The sequence below is a fragment of the Phasianus colchicus genome, chromosome 5 (genome assembly GCF_987193195.1).
Source record: "Phasianus colchicus chromosome 5, bPhaCol1.hap1.1, whole genome shotgun sequence".
Taxonomy (NCBI): domain Eukaryota; kingdom Metazoa; phylum Chordata; class Aves; order Galliformes; family Phasianidae; genus Phasianus; species Phasianus colchicus.
This window is the reverse complement of record NC_143440.1, coordinates 55586146-55608459: the sequence shown is the minus strand read 5'-3', so window position 1 is coordinate 55608459 and position 22314 is coordinate 55586146. Positions and strand designations below refer to the sequence as shown.

Genomic DNA, 22314 nt, shown 5'->3' with positions numbered 1-22314 from the left:
TTTGGTCACTGGTTTTTGGCAGCAATGAATGAAACTATTTATCTGTAACTACTTATCTAAAAGGAAATAGTTGATTGCTTTCTGTCATAAAACAGGAGCTAGCACAGAGCACTTTGAAAGCACAATCTGCTGTGACTTTCAAGCCAAGGAAACCTAATGGTTCTTCCTTATATGCTGCTCTTTAAGCACCAGCGGTGTTCTCAGTGCTGTCAGGACCATGGAAGTTGTCTTTGTTCCAGTAGACCATTCTGTTTAGCTGTTATATAGTACATGTGTCCACTGTGTTTGAATAGTTCAAGGAAACCAGACTTTTTTGTGTAGTTTTTATGCTAAGGGTGAAATACAAGTCAGTGCTTTTGGCAGAAATTTGGCTTGGTTCCTCCTAAAGGCCAAGAGAGAAGAGCCAACATATGCGGAGCATTCAGCAGGTATGCCTGCAAGAGATTGGTAAAGGTTTTGATTTTGAGAAATCTTACTTTTGAGATGGTTTTTTAAATGTCTGCATGCTTCCCATTGAGACCCCAGACCACTGTTGTTTTTATGGAAAACCTTGGGCATGTGCCCAGTTCTCTTGCAGATGTGTGTTTTATCAACTTTATCTTCTTACTGTCTGAGATTAGACATGAAATGTGGGAGTGTCTTGTGACAAGCCCTCAGTATTGTGGTCAGGATATCACATCATGCCTTTAATACCATTTTATTTTATTTTTTCCACTTTCTACTGTACAGCCTTATTTCCTTGTCTTGCTTCTACGCGCTATTGTTGCAATGCAAATTGCGTTGCAAGGACAAAAGGTAGAAGCTTTGTTTTAACTCAAGCAAAATATTTCTTATGACTACTGCAGGTCCCTAAAGTGCATATTTTCTATTATGAGTTTTAGTTTTTAGTGAGATTTCTGATATTTGCAGGTATTCTATAAGCCAATGCAAGTGAGCCAGCAAGGCCTGCCTTGGTGGTGCAGGAGCTCCTCCCGTGTCACAGCTGTCTGGGGCAGCATGTCCTGTATGGAGCTTGGTGTGAGAGCCTGAACTTGGGAATGGGTGCTGTGAGCCAAGGGGTGCATTGAGCTGGACCCCATGTGAAAGGTGTGTGCTTTGTAAGTTTAAGGCAGATGTGGAGAATTTCATAATTGTGTCTTAGGGTCAGGTGTTCCGTGGGCAGCTCCTAATCCTGGAAGCAACCAAGCCTGATGTTTATTGAGAGCCTGAAAAACTTGCGAAAGTTCTTACTGAAAGAGAATGAAATAGAAGAAAAGGGTTATTGACATAGTTGAATTATTATTTTAGTGCATGTGTTTGCCCAGTCGACTGTAATGGATTTGAAGTCGTTATTCTGGTGCATTGGGTAAATTCTCTATCGATTTTGGAATGCCTAGTCATTGTGAAAACATTTATTTCTCAATGCCATGCAGCTGCTTGTGAATTGTCAAGAATTGGCCTTTCAAGTATTGGCTTGTCATCTCGACTCAATTGAGATAAATGTGCCATAAGATATGTTTTCATTATTGTGTGCTTAACTGATTATGCAGCAGTATCTCATGAAGAACCACTTTTATTTAAACATCAGTGGAAATATTTTCTATGTGCTTGAGGGGTCCAAAAAGAAAAAAAAAAAAAGTCTCATGTTCTGAGTTAGTTAAGTTTCAGTTTGCTGCAAAACTCCCTTATCAGGTCCAAACCACTTGAAATGGTTTTGTAATGGAGATGTTGAAACACAATGGCTGGTGGAAGTGTTTCTGTTTATCATTAATTCATGCCCAATGTCTTTTTTTTTTTTTTTTTTTTTTTTTTGCTTTCAATGCCACTCATTCAAGGCTGTAGTTCAACCACAACCTGGTCTGCTTTCTGGTAAGTGCAGGTGGGATGAGCTGGGCTGTAGTGTTTGCAGAATGACCTGGGCATGTGTCTGGGTGTTTGGAAAATAGGGTTAACTGATGCTGAGTGTCTTTGGAATTTTTGAGGTATCTGGGTTCATTTCACCTCCTTCTTTCTGCAGGGGTAGAAGTCGTCTGACAGAACAAAAATGAAACAAAAGTCTATGCATGCATCCTTTTCCCCAAAGATATAAATAGTCTAAAAGAAAGATGCTGTGCTTGGCAGATGATGCTGAGAATTGACATAATACAGATATAGACCAAGTACCAGAACCTTTTTTTTTGTTGTTATACTTTGTTGTTTACAAGAGGGGTTAAGATCAGCTCTCTAGGGTCTCAGTATTTTTGTGAGGGGAAAAAAATAAGTTGGAAGTGGTTTCTGAAGTTCAGGCTTGCAGTGCATGTTACCGTGGGCTGAGCAGAGGGGGGCTACAGGCAACTGAATACAGCTCATAAAGTGTTACATTCTCACCTGTTGGTGGATAGGACTGTGATTTCTCCCCATAACCTGAGATGCCTTAGTGCCATAATGAGCTCTCTGACGTGTGACATTGCAGTCACGCTTCTTTCTCTTTTCTGTTTTTGATCCCTAACCTATAACGTAGCAGTCAACAAACCAATTGCTTTCATTTGGATCCCAGAGCTGCTTGGATCAATGAAAGTTCATCATTGCTGCAGACTCCAGGAAGAAGCTGCCTTCTAGGATGTACCCCTTAGTCCGTCAACTTGGTTTTGGAAAACAAACCTGCAACGGCCAATTGCAAATAGTAGATGAGCTCTTGGCTATGTGGTAGAAACCTCTGTGGGTTCTGAGCACTTGCTAAACGTACTGGAGGTTGTGAAACAAACAGGTCTGATGGCTGCATGCTCTACATTGTGCCATTTATGTCCTTACAGGACTCAATATAGTCTAATCTGAGCTGAACAAAAAGCCTGTGAATGTTCTTAGAAGCCTCTTTGATTTAAGAATGGGGATGTCTCTCTGTAAGCTATCTCATGTGTAGTTTTTTTGTCCTGTTTGTTTTTAACATTCCCTGTCCATAAATCAAGGATCATTCCAGTTCTGTAAGTAAATTTCCATCTGACATTAGAATTGAGGAACAAATGAAAACACTTTTTTTTTTTTAATTTTTGCTGATACTTTCCATTTGATTTGTTTGGAGTTCGAGTCTTGGCTCTGTATAGAAGTCTGTATCATTATGTTTTTAATCTAAACTTTTCCATAGTAGAGAGGATGGTTTGTTTTGCCTGTTAGTTTAAATTGCAGAAACATCTTGGTTATAAAAGCTGAAAAAGAGGGCCTTAGAGATTCTAAATACTTGATTCTGTTTAACGAGAGTATCTACTAAAAATAGCCCTTGTGAAGAAGGTCAGTAACTCATTCTTTAATATTCCCAGTCAACAGCAACAGCAATAAAGATTTTCTTTCTGAACTGATTAATGGCTGCGTATCAAAGCCCTGAAAATTTTTTGCTCTGGTCAGCAGAATCTAAAATTTAAAAAAGGAGAGTATTTAGTGCTCTGCTTGTGAGAATGGCTCTTCCTTTATTCTGTTTTGTTTGCTCTCTTGCCAGCCAAGCTAGGAAAATAAGCAGTGCTGCAGAGCTGCACTTGCGTTGGGCCATCACCATCTGTTTGGATGTGCCAGGGGCTCCCCTGCTTATCTCTTGTCCTCCCTGCACGATGTTTGCATGGAGGAACTTCTGCTCTTTTTCTGCAATGCATTTAAAACATTTTTAGTATGATCCTGAAGCCCTTGAACACCGAGATGTGTGTCAGGCATGCTGTGCTTTGTGCAGCCGTGCTGCCAAACCACTGAGCTGCTTTATTGCTTGCTGTCCTCAAAAATGTGCATCGCTGCAGACTGCTTAGGCTGAGCCATGCCTTCATGGGGATGAAAGGGAAGGCAAATACAGAGCAAAAACAAGGTCTGGTGTACTGCTATTTAGTATCCTGTCGTGGCTATTTTGTTTTTCCAGGAGGTGAGGTGGGCTCACTTGCCTGGAGTTCCAGAGATGGTTTTTCTCCTCCAGGAGCGAGGAGTTGTGGGACCCATCGTGCTTCCATCACTGGGGCATAGACAGCTCTGCTGGGACTGAGTTTGGGTCTGAATGGGTGCATTAAACCTATGGGGAGGTGGGGAGAAGGCAGGGCTTGGGCTTGGTCCCGTCCCAGCCTGTATAACCACTACTGTGTTCAAAAGGAATGAATATAAGCATGGATGTGTGTGAGTGAGAAAGAACTCAATCATCTGATACGGGATTCCCCTTGTGAAGTTTGCACTCATCTTTTTTTTTTTAATTTATTTTTTAAATTGAATTTTTATCGGAAAGCAGCTTTCTAGCCTTAGGAGCACTGCTCCCAGTTTGGGCAGGCACTGAAGCACTTGGATGGAGTGCTTGTGCAAGGAGGGGTGTTTTCCCTAGCTGGGTCCTGCGTAAACTTGAAATGTCTTTGATTTGGGGAAGAGAGGGGGGAAAAAGGTGAAGTAGTTTCAGGTGCTACTGTCTGTGCATAACGTCTCGCACAGGGAGACCCTGTTCTGTTGGTCCTTAGGCAACACTGTGATAAAAACAAATCAAACACCTGCGCTTGGATCCTCTTGCCAAGTTCTGGAGCTTTGCTCACTCTTTTTTGTAACTTAAAAATAGGAAGGAGGAGACAAGGTTGTTTTTTTTTTTTTTTTCTTTCCAAGTGCTGTGATTGCTGTGTTGAAAGATGTACAAACAGTGCTGGCTGCCAGAATGAAGGAGACAGTGAAACTGTCCTTGTGTGCAGGGCTGCTGCAGGCATGGGCCGGTTGTGGGAAGGAGAAAGAGCCTTTCCTCTCTCTCTTCCATTTAGTGTTGCTTAACAGTGAGTTAAAATACCTCCCTAAAGCAGCCTGAACTCATGTCCTCGTAACTTCTGACTTTCAGACATAGCTTGCTGAAAGGTTTGCTTTTTTTCTTTCCCAGCTAAAGTGTATTTAAATGCATTTGTTTCTCTAATCAGAGGAATGCCAGGGCAGGAAAATCTCTAGGTAAATCCAACATTTGCTCTTTAGTGCAGTCAGCTGCAAGATGCATTACAGAGCTGGAGTTCTACTTCTGTTAACAAGCAAAATAGCAGTAGCTTTTTGTTTTTTGTTTTTAAATTGTAGGATACAATCACTTTTGTCTTATACTTTCTAATCTCCCAAACAGCAGCTGGGCAAAACTGGTTGGCAGTAGTCAGCTCTGCCTCTGTGTGTACTGGAACCAGTCTAGTTAGGAGCTGGTCCATGGGGTGGAAGTTCTGTTTAAGATCCTTTGCAACCATGTCAGTATTGCTTCCCTTAACTTGTTTAGATTTTGTGCTGAGTTGAAGGCACAGCACAGCCCTTAATGTATGACTGTCTTGGCTTCAATATGCCCAGGTTATAAATAGACAGCCCTTACCCCCCTTGGCAGTAGGAAATGACTGCAGCAGGTGTTGTCCTCTGCTAGAAATTTGCACTTATTCATACCCAAGTACTTTTTATACAATAACTTAGCTCCTAGTGTGCTCTTCCTTTCTTAAATACTTGCTGACTTGCTAGTCAGTGTCATGCTGAAATCTTCATTAAGATAGAAGAAATAAAGCCAGATGGTATCTTTATTGTTGTACGCCTCTTAAGGCACTTATTTATGTGCAATTTTGAAAGTATTAACAGAAAGTGTAGGAGAGGGGCAGAACAACGGGTACAGGTAAAAATGGTATAGGGATTCCTTTGGGTTCCTTTCTTTGTATTGGGCTGGAGTTCAGCTGAGTTTTTGCAACAGTTCCTCCACAGTAATGCTGGTAAGGGCTTTGGAAGGCTCTGGGCAGGATCTGGTATCCCTCCTCGTGCTGAGAAAATAAACGGGGTTTTTTGTGTGGCAAGGTAGTGCTCAGAGTAAATAAGGATATTGCAGCCTGCTTCATGTGAAATGAGTTTGGTGTCAATAAACAAACTTCCTCGTGACACAAAACCCATCATTGTGTTTGGATTAGCTTTCAGGCTCAGCAAGGAGGTGAAGCTGTTTGGGCAGGGTGAGTGAATGCCTTTGTGCTGCTGAGGTCCTTTCCTTCCAGGCATGGTGCAGAGCCCCTGCTTCTGTGCAGGCGTTGGGTGCTTTGGGGGAAGAGCAATGGAGTTTGATGTGATGGTCTGCGAAAAGTGAAAGAAAGAGGAGATGTGGTGCTTGTTTAGAGAGTGTGTGCAATAAAAAAAGGGGGTCCATCAAGTCTTTCATCTTCTGTTTAACATGTATGTGCCTCTACATCCTTCTCCCTCAGATGTGAGAGCTGCGTGGAGCTGCTGTTTGTGAGAGGGGCTGGGAACTGCCATGAGTGCGATACACCGCTGCGCAAGAGTAACTTCAGGGTACAGCTCTTCGACGATCCTGCTGTTGACAAGGAAGTGGAAATTCGTAAGAAAGTGCTGAAAATGTGAGTGTCACCAGTTAAAAGATCAGAATATGGATCTGTTTCATAGCTCCCATTTTCAAAAATTGTCTTATTTTTCCAGTAGCTATTTAAAAACAAACCAATAAAAACTCCTAAAACCGAACACCATAACTTGACTCCATTTAACGTTGAGGGATTATAGAGAATCTGACTTCATGCAACAACTGAGGAATGAAGTCTCAACTTAGCCTGGAGGAATTCCTGCTTAGTGTTAGAAAATTTGGGTGTTTCTGTGTGGGGTACTTGGCGAAGACCTGCCTCCCAGATGGAGATGATTTCATGCTGAGGACCACAGCTGCTTTCCCTTTGAGGGGGTGAACATGGGAGTGGGGCAGAATTAGGACCTGGATTGTTTTGTTGCCTGGGGACCTGTTTGGAGAACTGAAGGCCAGTTCCCTTCCAAATGAAAATGGGCAAAAGAAAGGCTGTGTTCACACTGTTTTCCACACAGCAATTGTTAGCGGAAACCATTGCTTACAAGCATTGTGTTGCGAGACAATCATGTGGATTTGAGAGCTCTTGGAGTTGAGATAAATTACATCTCAAATTGCATCTCATGTCTTGTGGCCATGAAAAAATATTTTACGAGGAAAAAAAAGTAGGCCACTTGATGAGTGCTAAAAGAAGGGCTGATGGAATGTAGCAAACTTGGACAGAGGTGTGCAAGAGGGAACACACAGGTAAATCATAAGCTTGGCAGCCTTTGTCTAAGACTTAGTGAAGACTTAAACTAAATGAATCTTATGATATTGCTGAGATGTAGAAAAATTGCTTCACTGAATACCAAGATGCTGATGTGGAAAGTAATAATTTTGAGGTTTGATTATAAAGTCTACTGAAGCTAACAAAAGTTAAATTGGAATAAAGTCAACTTGGTTGACTAAAGACAAAAAGAAGCATAGTTAGCACAGAAAATGTTGTAAAATACTTGGCCTGCTTGGGTTTGCCAGATTAATTTTTAGTAGACAGAAAAAAAAAAAACTCTAAATTGGAACTGTGCCTGAGTTCTCAGAATTTGGTTTCTGTATTTTTAGGTGTCATGTGTCTTGGTCTGCAGAGCAGGCAGAATCTCAGTTATTTTCTTGTGAAAGCCTACGTATCTTGATTTTGAGAGCTTGTCCATGTTCTAGCCAGACTTGTTGTCCCTTTTTTCCAGCTACAAAGAGTTGGATAAATGAGTTCTGGAAGGATCTGTTGATATGGAGTAAGATAATCATGTAGCACTTTGAGTTTGCTGCTGACATAAGCTTTCTTTTGTTGGCAAAAAGCCCAACTCTGTTTTCCGATACTTGTACAAAAAAAGTTTTCTTGTGGGTGTTGCTGTTGTTTCTGCCTTTAGCAGGTTTTTTCATGATGACAGGTTGGCTTGGAATAACAATGAACTAGGTTTTGTGCTTCTGTTTACCTGAACTGCTGAAAAAGGAGCCTGCAAATAGTAGGGAAAGATAGCACTGATTTATACCAGACCGTCTCCTTTCCAAGCACTTCTGTCTCATTTTAAAGACTCTGTACGTTGGTCGGTTGTGGGAGCAACAAAGAACACTGTTGATAAAACTAGGTCAATACTTAATATGCTTGCAGCAAGAGCCTTGCTGAATTGAAATTTCATCTGTGTGCATTATATAAACGATTGTTTCTCCTTTCTCAAAGATACAATAAAAGAGAGGATGACTTTCCCAGCCTAAGTGAATATAATGATTTCCTGGAAGAAATAGAAGAAATTGGTAAGTCTTTATGCTTGCATTTTTGATGTGCTGTGCTCATGAGATCATAGGCCTTTATCTTGTCAAACTGCCTATGAGAATGTCTATGTTGGGTTCCTGTAATAGGATTTATTGTAGTCTCAGATGTTTATCTAATTACTTTTTTTCCTGTATGTTTTAACCGTATTTGCTGAACTGTAGGGCGTTGTGAAGTAAAAACATTTTATCTTCCAGAGGAAAAACACAATTCAAAGTGGAAGTAGTGCTTTATAGCTAGAAAAGGAGGGCTTGCAAGCGGTTGTCGGTGCTGCACTGGGAAAGATTAAACAGAAGAGAAATTCAAATTTTCATTATACGCCTCCATTAGCTTTATCTACCATGACAGAAGCCATATGGTGTCTTTCATCAGTTTTGCTTCTGCAAGTTACAGTAGTTGAAGCTGCTTTGAAGCTGATGACCTTACATACCACTGTGGTAGCATTTTATGTTGCTGTGCAGAAGAAGAAGGTTTAGGAACAGACGTTGATTTCTTTTTCTTTGGTTTAGTTGAAGTAGAACTTTGCCCTTTGGAAGGGGCCTATGTTATCAACAGAGTTTATTTTTTTTCTTAGTTAGGGTGACTTGTGATTTATGGTGGAGTGATGGATTTTGCTTAGAAAAACATGGATGTGTTCAAAGGAGAGGCTCCTAAATGGTTTGCTTCTTGATTTTATATACTTTTCTGTCCTGGAGGATGGAGGGGTGGCTTAAAATGTGCAAAAAAGGCAGTGAATGCCATTTGAAGGAAGTCATGGAGATGCTGCTTTTCAAAGGAGCCCTTGCTCCTTTTTGCACGAAGGCTTTTTGTAGAAACATATCCAGTACACTTACTGCTGTGAGCAATGTGTCATGTTTTTGTTGGCATCAGAAGGCTGAGGCTGGAGAGCTAAATCGTGTGGCTGGGGAACACCAGGCACACTCATGGGTCCAGATATCTGGAGGAGACAATGTGGGTGTAGTTCTGTTTGTATGGATGTTTGGATGGTGTAGAGGAAGGAGAGGGTGAATAGAAAGAATGATTACAGCTTAGCCAAAGGATCCTGGAAGAGTCTGTGCACGCACAGAAAGGAAAACTGCTTTGTATTTATGTAGTTTTAAATACAGGTTTCTCACTTACTGCTGTTATGTGATATTTTGGTACCTCCAACAAGGGAACTGAAGTTTTGCCTGAAAACTCCTGGACCTTGTCAATTTGTGCAGCATGTTATGATTCCCCAGCTCTTGGGATTAGGTGGTTAAATTTCAGATGATTCCAGAGCCACTGATAGCAATTTGCTTTAGAAGCAACAGAACTCGCAGCTGGTCCTCGTAACCTTGTGAAGAAGAGTGAATTTGTCTGTAATTGTGCTGGACCTGCAAACATATCATGTAGGAACTCAGTAAATGCATGCCAGGAATTGAAGTTAGTTGCTGGAAAGGGACGCCTAAAACACCTCAAAGATCTAGAAAGATGAAATACCTCTTTCCTTCAGCCAGGGTTGTGTGAGGAAGGAAGGGATGCAGTCAAAAGGCTCTTAATTTTCACAGTCACAGGAGTAATTTATGATCTACTAATGTACTGTAGATCCAGAATCCAGATGGCTTGTTAGATTCAATAAAGCATCCAAGAAGAATTCAAGCCCCGTTCTTTCCCATAGTCACATTTTGCTTTCAGACTTCACTGATTGTTGTCATCTCCCCAAACTTTCCTGCCTGTGTTCCTGAGCAGAACTCTCCAACTGACTGCTGTCTGATACGCAGCAGTAGCGTTACTTATTCAGCATTTTTTTAGGGTATGTTGTGTGTGGCATGGCAGAACAATGTGTTGGAGGCGCCTGCAACTCTATGGGTATTTTAGATTTAACTGGTAAGAGTAGTTATTTCCTTTTTCTTTGTATATGTGAATTGCCTGCTCGTTTGTGCACGTGGGAAACTGGGCTGTGGGAAGGGAAAGAAAGAGTGTAGTCATGCGGAGCAAAGCTCTGCCTCATGGGGCCAATGTATGGCAGGTTGGCAGTGGCTGCTGGTGATTGTTAGAGCCACCAGGTTGGGAAGCTAGGGTGCAGAGAATCAGATCTTCCCCTTTCTTTCTCTTGCCCCAAATTTCCAGTTTTTCTGTGAGAAGGTCAACGTGTTAAAAAGCACAGCTTTACCCTGTTTGCTCTTTGCTGGTAAGTTTTGGTTCTTAAGTTGAGAGGGGGTTTCAGATAAAGTAGTTGCTTGGCAGAGAAAATATGTAAACATGCTGTGTAAGTGTGCTTGTGTTACCCTGGCATGATTCTGATAGCTTTTCCAAATGTTTTGGGTAGATCATCTCCAGCATTTGTAGTGACTGCAATGGTTTATTCCATTGATGTGACGTATGGCCTCACTTGAAGCACATTTCCCCCTTTGTATCAGGAGTATTATAACTACAAACTTTTCTATTTAAAGAAAAGCGTTGGGTGGCACAGCAAAAGAGGTGGGGGAAAAGGTCAAACGTGGGGGTAGTCATATCTTCAGATCGGTGTTATAAAAAGCAAATTTTTAGTGGTTTAGAATGTAGCCACTAAATAATGCTTTGGGCTAAAATGTGTTATACAAGGCTTTAAAATAGAAACCACATTTTAATGCAGGCTTTCTCCAGAAGAAAAATCAGTTTGACTATTTGGTAACGTTGTTAACAGTTAGTTGTTATTAGTAGGGAGTAAAAATGAAGTGAACAGGTTAAAAGGTATCGTTTGGAGCAATGTGTGCAACGTCTATTGAAATAAGTCAGGTCTGCGTCCTGCTGAGAGGGGCAAGGTTAAACCTTAGAGTTTGCCACCAGGGTTGCACTCTCTGGACATCATACAAACTTTTCGTGTGCTTTCTACAAGATCTTCTACTTCCCCAGGGTATCTTCACAGCCAGTTCTTGAAAACCAGGTGTGTCAGCTTTCCAAAGCAGGGCCCGCCTCCTATCCTGTGTGTACACACTGCTTGGCACTGCTCTCATCATACCTGAATGAGGCCTCTAGGCATTACCACAACACAATTGCTAATAGCTATTATTGCTTTTTAAAACATTCAGTACATTCGTGTTAGAAGGAGGCTTCTGTGTTTGTGCCCCTTGGGTTCCAGGATCTCGTTACTTCTCTGGGACTTTGTGCAATACCAGCTGCCTGATGATTTGTTTGCTCAGAACATTTATCTAACAAGAGATCCTTGGGTAGACAGGATTTTATTATCTATGATCGCTTGTAGGTTATGTTGTTTATTGTTTGAGGGTTTTCTTCTGTGTGTAAAAAGATGGTGCTGCTGTTGCTAAGAATGGAAGGAACCTAATATGAAATAGGGTGGCTTTATCAAAGATCAGTTGCAGTCATCTCATCTGAACTGAGATTTCAGTATCATGCTGTTCCAGCCAAAGTGATCCTTCTTGGATCTGATGGGGATTAGTGATTCAAATAATTCAATTCTATACAAAAGTGTTTTTCTGGAAAATTGTCACAAGAAAAGACAACTGAAAATAAACAGAAATGTCTAATAATGCCTAACTAGATTTTTTTTTCCTGGCTTAATTTTGCATTTTAGTTTTTCTGATAACTTTTTTTTTTTGTAGTAATGTTGGTGGAAAGAGACCTTAAGATTTTGTTTCTCTCTTCTACCACCAAACTGCTCCCATCCTCATGAAAGGGTGAGGCCCCACACGTTTGCCCAGAGATGGAAAGCACCAAGCAAAGGTGCCAAAGCAGCTCTGGTCTCCTTGTGCAGACTGAGGATGTGGTCATGTCTCCACTTAGAGTGCTCTGCCCAAAGCACTTCTGCCATTCTCAGTCTCTAGCTGGCTATTTACAAAGATGATCATGGAAGAGTTCTTGTTAGTAGGGTAGGAGGAATATTCTTTATACCAAACCAATATTTTCCTTAATCCACAAATTTCTCTTTCAGAAAAGAGTTGGATGTGTGGCTGTTTTCCCACTAGCTGGGTTCAGCTAGAAGCACAGAGAAAGGAAGGTGAAGATTTTAAGAGGATTGTGGATGAGGAAAAAAGGATCAGAATAGGAACTGACTTTGTAGATCATTAAACTAATCACCTGCTGTCTCACCAGAGAGGCACTGAGCCTAATATTTGAATTACAAATATTTTAACATGGTAACATTGGTGTCTCTTCTAGGAGGAGAAATCTCAGATAGTTTTCAGTATCTCAGACAAGGGTATTTTGATGGATCAAATTTAAATTCTGCAGTGGAGTGACATACAGTGCTGCGTCTCTGCACAACTTACTGTTCCATATAATCCAAAGTTTTGGCTCAAATCTTGAGTTCCTTTTATAACAAGAAAATACTTTCCCATTTGTTATAGAACTGTGGAATAAATGTTGCTTTTTAAAAAGCAGTGAAAGTCTCCCTGCAGAGGCTGAATTTCCAAAGGAAGGAATTTTACCTAAATAGAATGAAAAGTTTCAGGAAAACACAATAGTCTTCCTGTTGTACTTCAACAGATGTCTCAAGGCAAGTCAATTTATAAACGAACCAGTGTGAGATGGATAAGTAGATAAATAATTGTTGCATACAAAACAGCTTCTGTTTCTTTTCCCTGAAGGTTTCAGACCTCTTATATCAGCTTATGCTATATTTTAACACAGACAAAAATAAGTCTGTCTTCTCTTTGAAACCTTTTCAAACTAGCCATCTGCTTTGCCAGTCATATTCAGACCTGTACCAATATTTTTTCAGGGGATATATAGCATTTGAGCCAGGGTTTTGTTTTTTTTTTTCTTAGCTCTTTCTGTTCTAGTTCTATAATTTTTGTCTTTTTTTTTTTAAAAGGAACATTTGGAAGAATTAAGTTTAAAAATAAATTTCTGACAAAATGCAAATAAAACCAAATCAAACAATGCGGTGTAGTTCTATATGTGTAGAAGGTAAGATGCTGAGTATTAGTTACTGTATTCTTTGATTTGATATTTGCTGGTTTTTAAATGCCAGGTAAGTAGTGGTGGGGGCATAGGAGAAGAGAAGGAAGTAATTGTGACCTAGTCCCACTTACAAAATAAACCTGACTATTGTGATTATAGGAATAAAATGACAGGTCTACATTCTGTAATTATTGATGAAGAGATGTTTGAAGCCCATGAAAAATAAATTAGAAAATATGTTGGAAGGTATTTAGGCTGACAGGTTGGCCACTGATAACTGCACAGTGTCAAAGAGCTCCGTTTGTTTTGCTGCTAGGATGTTTATGTAGGAGGGAGGATATTCTTTTCATTTATTCAAGGACAACTGTTGATGCTGATCTTGATATAGACACAAGCAGGTCTTCACACTGCTGCAATGAAACATAAATCTCCAGTATGTTAAGTGTTGAAATGAGGACCCCTTGGTGTTGAGGAGCAATAGTTAAGGGTGATTGGGACCAAGACAATGTTTCTTCTCAATGACAGCAAGGCCTGTTTAGTGGGAGAGATGTGTTCTGGTCTTTGAGGGTATAGGAGGTACGAATCTTTGCGATTGCTGCCCTACCACGTCCTCAGGTGATGAAGTAGAGTAAGATGGGCAGAGAAGAATCAGTGCAAGGAGATTTGGTTGCAGACAGAATTCTTCCTATGGTTTCCAGCCACCACAGGGAGGCAGATTAAGAAATAAACACAGCACTTTGCTGCAAGGTGATATAAGGTGATAGAAAGTATAAGGATTACTCACTTCTGTAAGTAGTTACAAATAAAGGCAGTAATCTGCATATGTCTAACATTTGCTTTCTTACCTGTTTTAAATCTTATGTTTGGTGTTTCACAAACTGAAATTGTGTATTGTTGACTCCATTAATAACTGAGGAAAAAAACAAACAAAAAAGCTCACTTGAATGTTTCAAGCAGCAATACTTGCAAAACCCAGGTCATCTGCTTATTGCTGGATTATTTTTAGAGGAACAACCAAGATGTTCAGGAGCCTGAGGCATTTTGGCATCTCATCTTGTTCCTCCTCTTGCACCTGAAGGTGGCATCTGGGCATCCTGCTAGCACAGCATGGCTCATGTGCTATTTCTTTCTTGTGTCGTCATTGAAAAGTTTACAGAGCTGGTGTGTGGATTTAAGTTGTAGGAAGTGCTGACATTCCCATGCAGCTGCTGTCATTGCAGAGCCTTGATCTGATTGTATGCCAGCATTTTCACATGACCATTCTTCTATGGTGTAATACTCAAATGTGAAGCTGCTTGTCAGCTGGGGACTGTAGACTAGAAACTGGAGGTCAGATCTTCCCTAAAATAATAAAACTTAGACTGAAATAGCGTGTTTTATTAAGGAAATGGTGCCAGGTCTGGAAAGCAATATGTAATTGCAATAAGAAACTGGAAATGTTCTTATAACCATTCTGGAGTGGGGAAAAAATACATTGAAATGAGTAATTTGCTTCCAAAACCCAAGGAGCTGAACTTTGAAAGTCAAAGAGCTCTCAGAGCGACGTGTTGGTTTGTCATAATGTCCAAGGCTCCACCTGAGGTGAGATCAAGACCCTGAGATAGGTGCTACATGGAGCTGTAGTAAGGAGACACAGCAGAATATATCCAGGAGAAAGGAAGCTTTATCCTCCTGCTTATGGTTTTCATATATGGGAGACCTCCAGTGTAGAGGTCAAGCGATCTGCCCTGGAACAGCAGCAAAGCTGGAACTTGAACCTGGGTTTTGATTCCCAATCGAATGCTTAGCCCACAAAACCAGCCTGCTTCTCTGATCCCTCCTGAAGTGAGGAGGCTGGGACAGGGCTGCAGGAGTTCTGCTGCCTATCAGGAGCCAGACTGAATTAAAATGTCTGTCCTCTTGATAATGCTTATTATTTAGAAAAGGGGAAAAAATAATAAATACAGCATTTTGTTTGTTTGTTTAAGGTTGTGGATTTCTTCAACTATATCCTGCCTAACCCTTTTTGCTGTGGTTCAAGGAAGGACTGAATGCTTCTGACAGAAATAAAGTGTTAGTTCTGTACTCCTGGAAAGAGAATGTTCTTACATTTCTATTACTTCCCTTACACCATCTCTGGCACTTGTCCATTGACTGCACTGAGCCAGTTCAGGTTACTGGAAGGTTTCTGCAGACACCATGGAGCACCCGGAATTCTGCAGTCAGAACAGGAGGAGAGGCAACTCCTGTGCCTGGGAGAAGTGTAGTCTGTACTGCTGGGTTAGTCCAACAGTAGCCAATGACTGCAGTCCTCCCCCTTGTACCCCCAGTAATTGATCTCTTGCTTTGATTTTATAGAATCACAGACTGATAGGGTTGGAAGGGACCTTAAAGTCCATGCGGTTCCAAGTCCATGCTGTGGGCTGGTTGCCACCCACCAGCTCAGGCTGCTCAGGGCCCCGTCCAGCCTGACCTTGGGCACCTCCAGGGATGGGGCACCGAGCACTTCTCTGGGCAGCAGTGCCTTACTGCCCTCTGAGTAAAGAATTTCCTTATAAAATCTAACCGAAATTTCCTCATTTTTCTGTTTCTCTAATTGCTCTCAATGGTCTTGCAAGTCGAGGTTATTGGTGATTTGTCTTATCTAGAGCCCTCCTGAAAATTGATTTCTGCCATGTTACCTGTGGAGAGAAGAGAAGAATAAGGGATGTTGATCTTTACCAAACTGGGATGTGTGCTGTTCTGATGGGAAGCGACACAGATATCGTTCTTTCCCCTTCTATTTCTCTCAGTCTCGTTTACACAAATGATTTTGCAGTGGTACCCATGCACAGGGTTCAGTTAGCTCTAGTCACTTGAGAAGACTAGGAACAGAGAACTAAATAAAATCTTCCAGTTCCTGTGCTGGTGTTTTCACTGGACTTCCTTCTCTTGCTGATTGTGCAATTGCTGTGTTGTTTTTCTCTTGGAAGGGACTCATCAGTGGCTGTGTAAATTTCTCTGCTGCTCTTGTAAGCTTACAGTGGATGTGTGACAAAGCACTTAGAGATCTTTGGGGAGAATGCTGTACATTTATGGTCTTCACAAGCTTTAGGGCTGTGGACGTGAGCCCAGCATCCACTCTTGATATCGAACACTGGGTGACTTCCCGGTGATAATGGCCTTCTGTTGGAATTCACTTGACCCCCAATTGAACTAGCGACCTAGAGGTGAAAGACTCAAGCACTGTATTGAATTACTGGTCATCCAAACCATCTCTCAAGCTGTTGATTATAGAAACCAATCAATTCTTGAGGTGTATTCCGTGCTGTATGTAGATAGTCAGGAATGTTCTGCAAAATTGTGGAGCTTGCTGGCCAACTCTGCTTGCTCATAATTATGAGATCTAGCCTGTCACTATCAAGAAGCATTGAAAGAATGTCATTTTAGCCAATTAATCTGGATGCATCTGCAGATTTTTCATAGTAAAGGTAATTGTACAGTGGTGCCTTTTAACTCATTGAATTGTGAAATTGATCTGCGTACCTGAAAAATCTGATAATCTCTGTAGTCCTTGTGCATTAGATAATCCTATGAAATGGAACAACTTAATTTCCAACCTTGCCTTAATATGTATGTGTTTAGTCAAACTTCATCTAGATGGAACTGCTTAACTAGCTAATGTCATTTAACTGGAACGTAGCTGCAACTGCTACTTAAAAAGGTCAGTCTATTACTGACAATATCATGATAATTTACATGCATCATTATCAGTTTCATAAAATAGGGTGCAAGATTCAGATCTGTCTCTAGTATGGATGTATAAACCTAAAGAAACTCTATTGGCTTCTGTTGAAGTTTGCGGGGATTTAGCAGGCTGCATCTTGCTCTACAAGGCATATCTAAATTCTGTTATTGTGATGATTGTGTCTGTTCCTGGAAGTGATGGAGTGCGTAAAAATAATATTTCTTTGTGATAGAAATGCGTGCTGATCTAATACTTTTACTTTCTGTCTTTCCAATATTTATGCAGTGTTTAACTTGACTAACAATGTGGATTTGGAGAACACCAAAAGGAAAATGGAGCTGTACCAGAAGGATAACAAAGAAGTCATTCAGAAAAACAAGATAAAACTGGTTAGTTTAACTTCTCTCCCTTACAATTCTTATTCATTAGCAGAAGAATTAAAGGATTTTCAAAGCAACATACTTTCTAAAATATCTTAAAAGCACGCCAATCCTGAAGGCACTATGCATACTTCACTTTGCATTCAAAAACTGCAATATGTTAATATTCTGTGATAATGATACTTAGTGCTGCTTAAAGAGATGAAATTGATAGTTGAAATGCAATTATCCTTTATTTTGGAAAGCATTTAAAAAGAGGGACAGGCAGTGAAGTCTGCATTTAATACATCACCACTACATTGTGCTGGCAGTCTCATTGGACAATATCCAGGAGAGACCAGCTTCATTCCTGTACTGGGACAATCGCTCCTTTCTCATCTGAATGCTAAAAAGAATCCAGATGCAGACATTATGAAGCTCCCAAGAGAGAACTGTAAAACTGAAGGAAAGCACAGGTCTGGCTTATGCAAAATTTAAAATGAAAGATGTTGAAACAAACATTTAAACTTTTGTCCAAGAGCTGATAACAGTAACATCGGGAACATTGTATATATGATCTATATGCAAAACACACAGTTCTTTGAAGATGCATTTGCTAAAATATGGCTCAGGTATCATTTTGTTCTTTAAAAATAAACTTTCAAACATTTCCTTCTGTAAGAAAAGTTTAATCTGTTAAGTACTTGTTCGGTGTAAAAATACACATTTTTATTGGTTCTTGAAGGAAAATGTCTGCCCAGACTGTGACTTAACAAGGTTTTGTGTTTGTATTCCAGTCGCACTAAGGACTGGCTTTCAAATCAGTAGGGGTGAAATCCTCACTCCCCTGAAGTCTGTGGCAAAACTCCCAGTGATTTCTTTAGCACTAGGATTTCACAGGAGGAGACTGGAATCTGAAAAATGTTTGTTTGAACCTCTTCCTCTTAAAGGCAAGGAAATTTCCCTAGGGGACCATCTCTCTGATCTGTTATCCTGTGTGTGACACTGTGCGATATCCTCTGCTTCATTGCTGGAAGAGACCTTGCAAATATTTGGATCTTATTTTATAATGTAGGCACAACCTCTAGCGTTGCCATAAGAATAGTGTGCTTTACCTGCTGCCCATCTTCCTGTTCATGTACTTGACTTGCAGACAGCCTGTGCACTAGCAGTGTGATCACATCAAGCAGCACAGTAATACTCTGTACACACCTAAACCCTCTGGGTCTTCTGTTTCCTCTGTCGAATGGACTTGTTGTGCTAGAGGCTGTCTTGTGGAAGCTGGGCAAGTCTGCATGTCTGCAGGTCTCCTGTAAATCTGGATTTTATTATTTAGTTTCAATTGTTCAAAAATAAAAGATTTCACATAGTTGCTATTACAAAAACACACAGTCTTGCCCATTAATTTACCCCTCTCCTGAAAGCTGAATTTTTTTTTCTCTAGCTCTTCATATCAGATTTTAGAATGCCTTTTCTCCTTGAATGGGAAAAGATGTTGTAATTTCAAGCCTAAACTTCTTATGGTTAGTCTTTGTCCCTTTGTTCCTGGACTGACAAATAAGTGTCCACTGTCCTGTTTTGCTTCTGAGGAAATGTTGATGTTTTCTGTCACTCTTGATACATGTTATTTTATTTACTTATTTATTTTAACCCTTATCCTGTTCCAGTTTGAATTTTTGTTCGGCAGGCAGAAAGGACCAAAGTTGAAAGCCATATTGGACCCAAGACCTCAGCAGTTTTTCTCATTTCTACTGGAAATATGTTGACATGAGTGTTCCTAAGGTTGTTTTTCTCTTGTAGCACTGTCGTACAAGAAATTCAAAATCAGCAGTGATCAAGTAGCACATCTTTTTATCTCTTCTTTTGTTTTGACTTTGCCTCGGGCCTTCACCATGATTGTCTTTATTTCTTCAGAGCATGGAACTGTGTCTAGACTAGCTTTAAGCTTGACACAACCCTTGCTGCCTGTTGAGCTCTCTTGTTATTATTGTTTTGTTTGGTCTTCCTTTCAGAAAGAATTTTATCTGACTCGTTTTTCTGTTATTGCTGTAGCCTGATCTAGTTTAGGTTTGTATATTAGTTTACTTATTCCTGGCTCTGATTATTCTCGGCTGGTTTTTCAGATCTGTCAGCACTTTCTTACAGTTTTGCTTTTGTTTCATTGCAAAGTCCAGGCAGTTTTTATGCATAAACATAGAAGAGGCTTGGAGTGTTTATAGACCTTGAGCTCTTAGTTCTGTTGACTGAACTAACTAGATGTATTAATTCTTCGAAATAACCTCAGTTAGCAGTGGGAGGATTTTTTATTATTTTTTATTGTTTGTTTGTTTCCTTTCATTGAATGTGAAGAGAAGGCATCTTGTTGACCTTCTGTTCACCAGTGTCACTGCTACTTGCAGAATGAAGCCATCATTCATTGACTCAGTGGCAAGCATTGAGATCTGTCAGCTCTTGTAACAGGGAGTAACTGGGCCCATCTGGGACCCAGCAGCCTGATATTCCTGCTAACAGGGTGTTTTTCAGCATATTCTGGCCTATGTCATATCACTATGCTTTATGATACAACTTTGGGTTGTGTTACAGGAACAGACTTTTCTAAGCTCTTAGCTGCAGAAATGTTCTGCTTAAATCCTTTCAGTGGATTAATCAACCATTTAAACTTCATATGATTTTAGTACTCTCTGCGTTTATTTTGGATCTCCCTTTGCTTCATTATTTTTGGGAAGGAAGATTTGGGAAGATGTTTTCTGTATGTAATTGTTCTATATCTTCTTCCCTTCAACTGGCATTCTTTTGATTCTCTTTTCTATATGACGTTGTTCACCTTGAATCTTTTTTTTCCCTTTCAGTGGTTGTTATTTTTTCAGCCCTTGTCTTTTTAGTTCTATTGTGAGTTTTAAATACAGTTGACTCAGTAGTTTTAAAAAGCTTTTTTTATCTTTAGAAGTTAACCCTGAAACAAAAACTCAGTCATCTTTGTCCTAGTAAGCTGTTTCTGTTCTACTCCTGTAGCACACAAGTATTATTCAAGTTGTAGGAAAAATACCTCACTTATCTTTACACCTGTAAGACGTTCATTCTTAAATATGTTCTAATTCATACACTTCTTCTATGTCACTGATAAACACGAGTTTGCATACAAGATGCAGCTGGTCTAGAAAGGGGTGACGAGGGAAAGTTTTGTGAAATTATATTTTCTGACACTTTTTTACTTCTCTTGAGAAGTAGAGTGTGTGGGAGCAAAGAGGAATGCCTTCATTTTACTTCTAAAATAAAAGAAAAAGCCATTGTCATTCTCTATCATTTAGAGTCAAAATCTAGACGGATGCTTTTTCTACTGCAGCAAAGTGAAAATCTGTCTTTGGGCAGTAAGAGAAGGTAGAATCATCATCCATGACGACCACTAAAAGGTAAAATTTGGCTGCTTTCCCATTGGCTTGGTCTGCCCTACGTCCTGTGATGGGCAAAAAAGTTGTAAGAGATCTCAGTCCATGCAAGGATGAAGATTGCTGAGAGTCAATTTCTCATGTTTCCATTTCAGACCCGGGAGCAGGAAGAGTTGGAGGAAGCTTTAGAGGTAGAACGACAGGAAAATGAACAGAGGCGACTTCTTGAACAGAAAGAGGAACAGCTACAACAGATGATGAAAAGGAAGAATAAACAAGCACTCTTAGATGAACTGGTGAGTAACAAAGCTGGAGGCTTTGAATGCTCTGTAGCAGAGCAAATACCAGATGGGTTTATATACATATCTTTCAGTTCACTGTGGAATTAACCCAGCTGCCCCTTTCTGTTTCCCTGCCTTACATGTTTTATACTACTGTTCTGTCTTCTTGCACTTATTGCAATGCTAGAAAAAACTCTGAACAGTTTTGGTAACCCAAGTGCTAGTGGGAGTGTGCTTCTGAGATATTGCAACTAGCTCATAGACTGAATGGACTCATTTGTCCAGAATTTCCAATGCTGGTCAGGAATTATAGGGAGAGCATTCTTGGATATTTCAGTGCCAAATTGATTCTTGATAAGTTGCAGAAGGCTTATTTGGATATTTAGAAGGTTTTTATTTCAGAAATGTCCTTAGTGAGTATAGCCACTGAATCAGTTTCCTTAACAGTTGATACTGCACTATGTATCTGAAGAAGAGATAGTATAGAAGTGTAGATTTCCGTTCAGCTTGACAATGTGAAAGCCACAAGATGCAGGTTTGCACTTAGATAGCTGATGCAGTCACTACTCCACCTCAAACATGATGTACAATGAATGAGTTTTGCTATGGTGTAGCGTGTGCAATTGCCTACTTCTGTTTCCTTCAGCTGAAGATAATTCCTTCTGCTGTGGTGTATGTCAGATCAGGCAATTTGCAAAGAGGTAGAGAGGAGCTACTTAAGTTGGTTCAACCATAATATGAAATCTTACCACTGTGTTTGTTAAGCAGTCGTGAATATCTGTGGCTGACAGTCTGGTATGCTGAAGCAAAGCAGTAATCAGGAGCTACTTCATGAGCTCAGCTACTTCTGCAGTAGAAAAATAAAGAACATGTATCAGTATTCTTGTGATTTAATTGAGCATTGGTCAATCCATTTTGAGTCAGAGCACCTAAGTAATAGGCTGGGTATGGATCACACAGGAATCTCTGTATTGGATCAGAATAAAGACTTTTTCATTCACTGTCTTCTGCTCAGCAGTGATGAGGGAGTGCCTAGTGAAGGGCATAAAGGCAGTGCTAGTCCTGAAACACTTTCCCGGGTTTCAAGGAGAGAGTTTCTCACAGGGAAGCTTGGAAAGAAGACCGGAGGCTTAGCAGCTTCCTGAACAGCTACTAGAAGAAGAAGGTTTCTTGCTCTGAATGTGTCGTGTTCTCTTATGATGGGCACTTTGTGCATGAGATGCTGCTTCTGATGTGAACAAATGTTGGATTTGAGGGGTGTATAGACTTCTGAAGAGAAACTTAACTCCTTCTAGAAATGGTCTTAATCTTGTTTTTGGCTTGCTTTGCTATCATTTCTTGTATTTGAAATGCATTGATGATATTTGGCCATAGAGAAGCTCAGAAAAATATTTGCTCTTCAATCAAGATTCACTTCTCAGTTTTTTTTTCCTGTATGTGTGTAGACATCCATGAACAAACATTCACACCTTCTATCACACCCAAAAACAGTCTGTGTATAACATGAAAAAAGAAATAAGTATGTGTGCATGTATTTATAGAGCATGCAGTTATGTCCGTGGGTGGTTTAAAGCTTCTTGGTAGATTTTAATTCAGAATTTCTCATTTCAGTATCTTATGTTAGTGTAACATTAATTCCTGCTTTGTACTCTTGAT

The 22314-nt window shown here is 40.2% G+C and overlaps 1 protein-coding gene across 2 annotated transcripts in view; it reads left to right on the top strand.

The window, feature by feature from the left end:
* The window catches only part of MNAT1 (MNAT1 component of CDK activating kinase), a 117564-nt gene that overhangs the window by 24780 nt on the left and 70470 nt on the right, over positions 1-22314 (top strand). For both annotated transcript variants that reach the window (XM_031605324.2, XM_090141820.1), the window contains exons 2-5: positions 6153-6305; positions 7974-8047; positions 16918-17021; positions 20533-20673. In XM_031605324.2, the coding sequence (XP_031461184.1) occupies positions 6153-6305; positions 7974-8047; positions 16918-17021; positions 20533-20673 (472 nt within the window). The remainder of the gene's footprint in view (positions 1-6152; positions 6306-7973; positions 8048-16917; positions 17022-20532; positions 20674-22314) is intronic.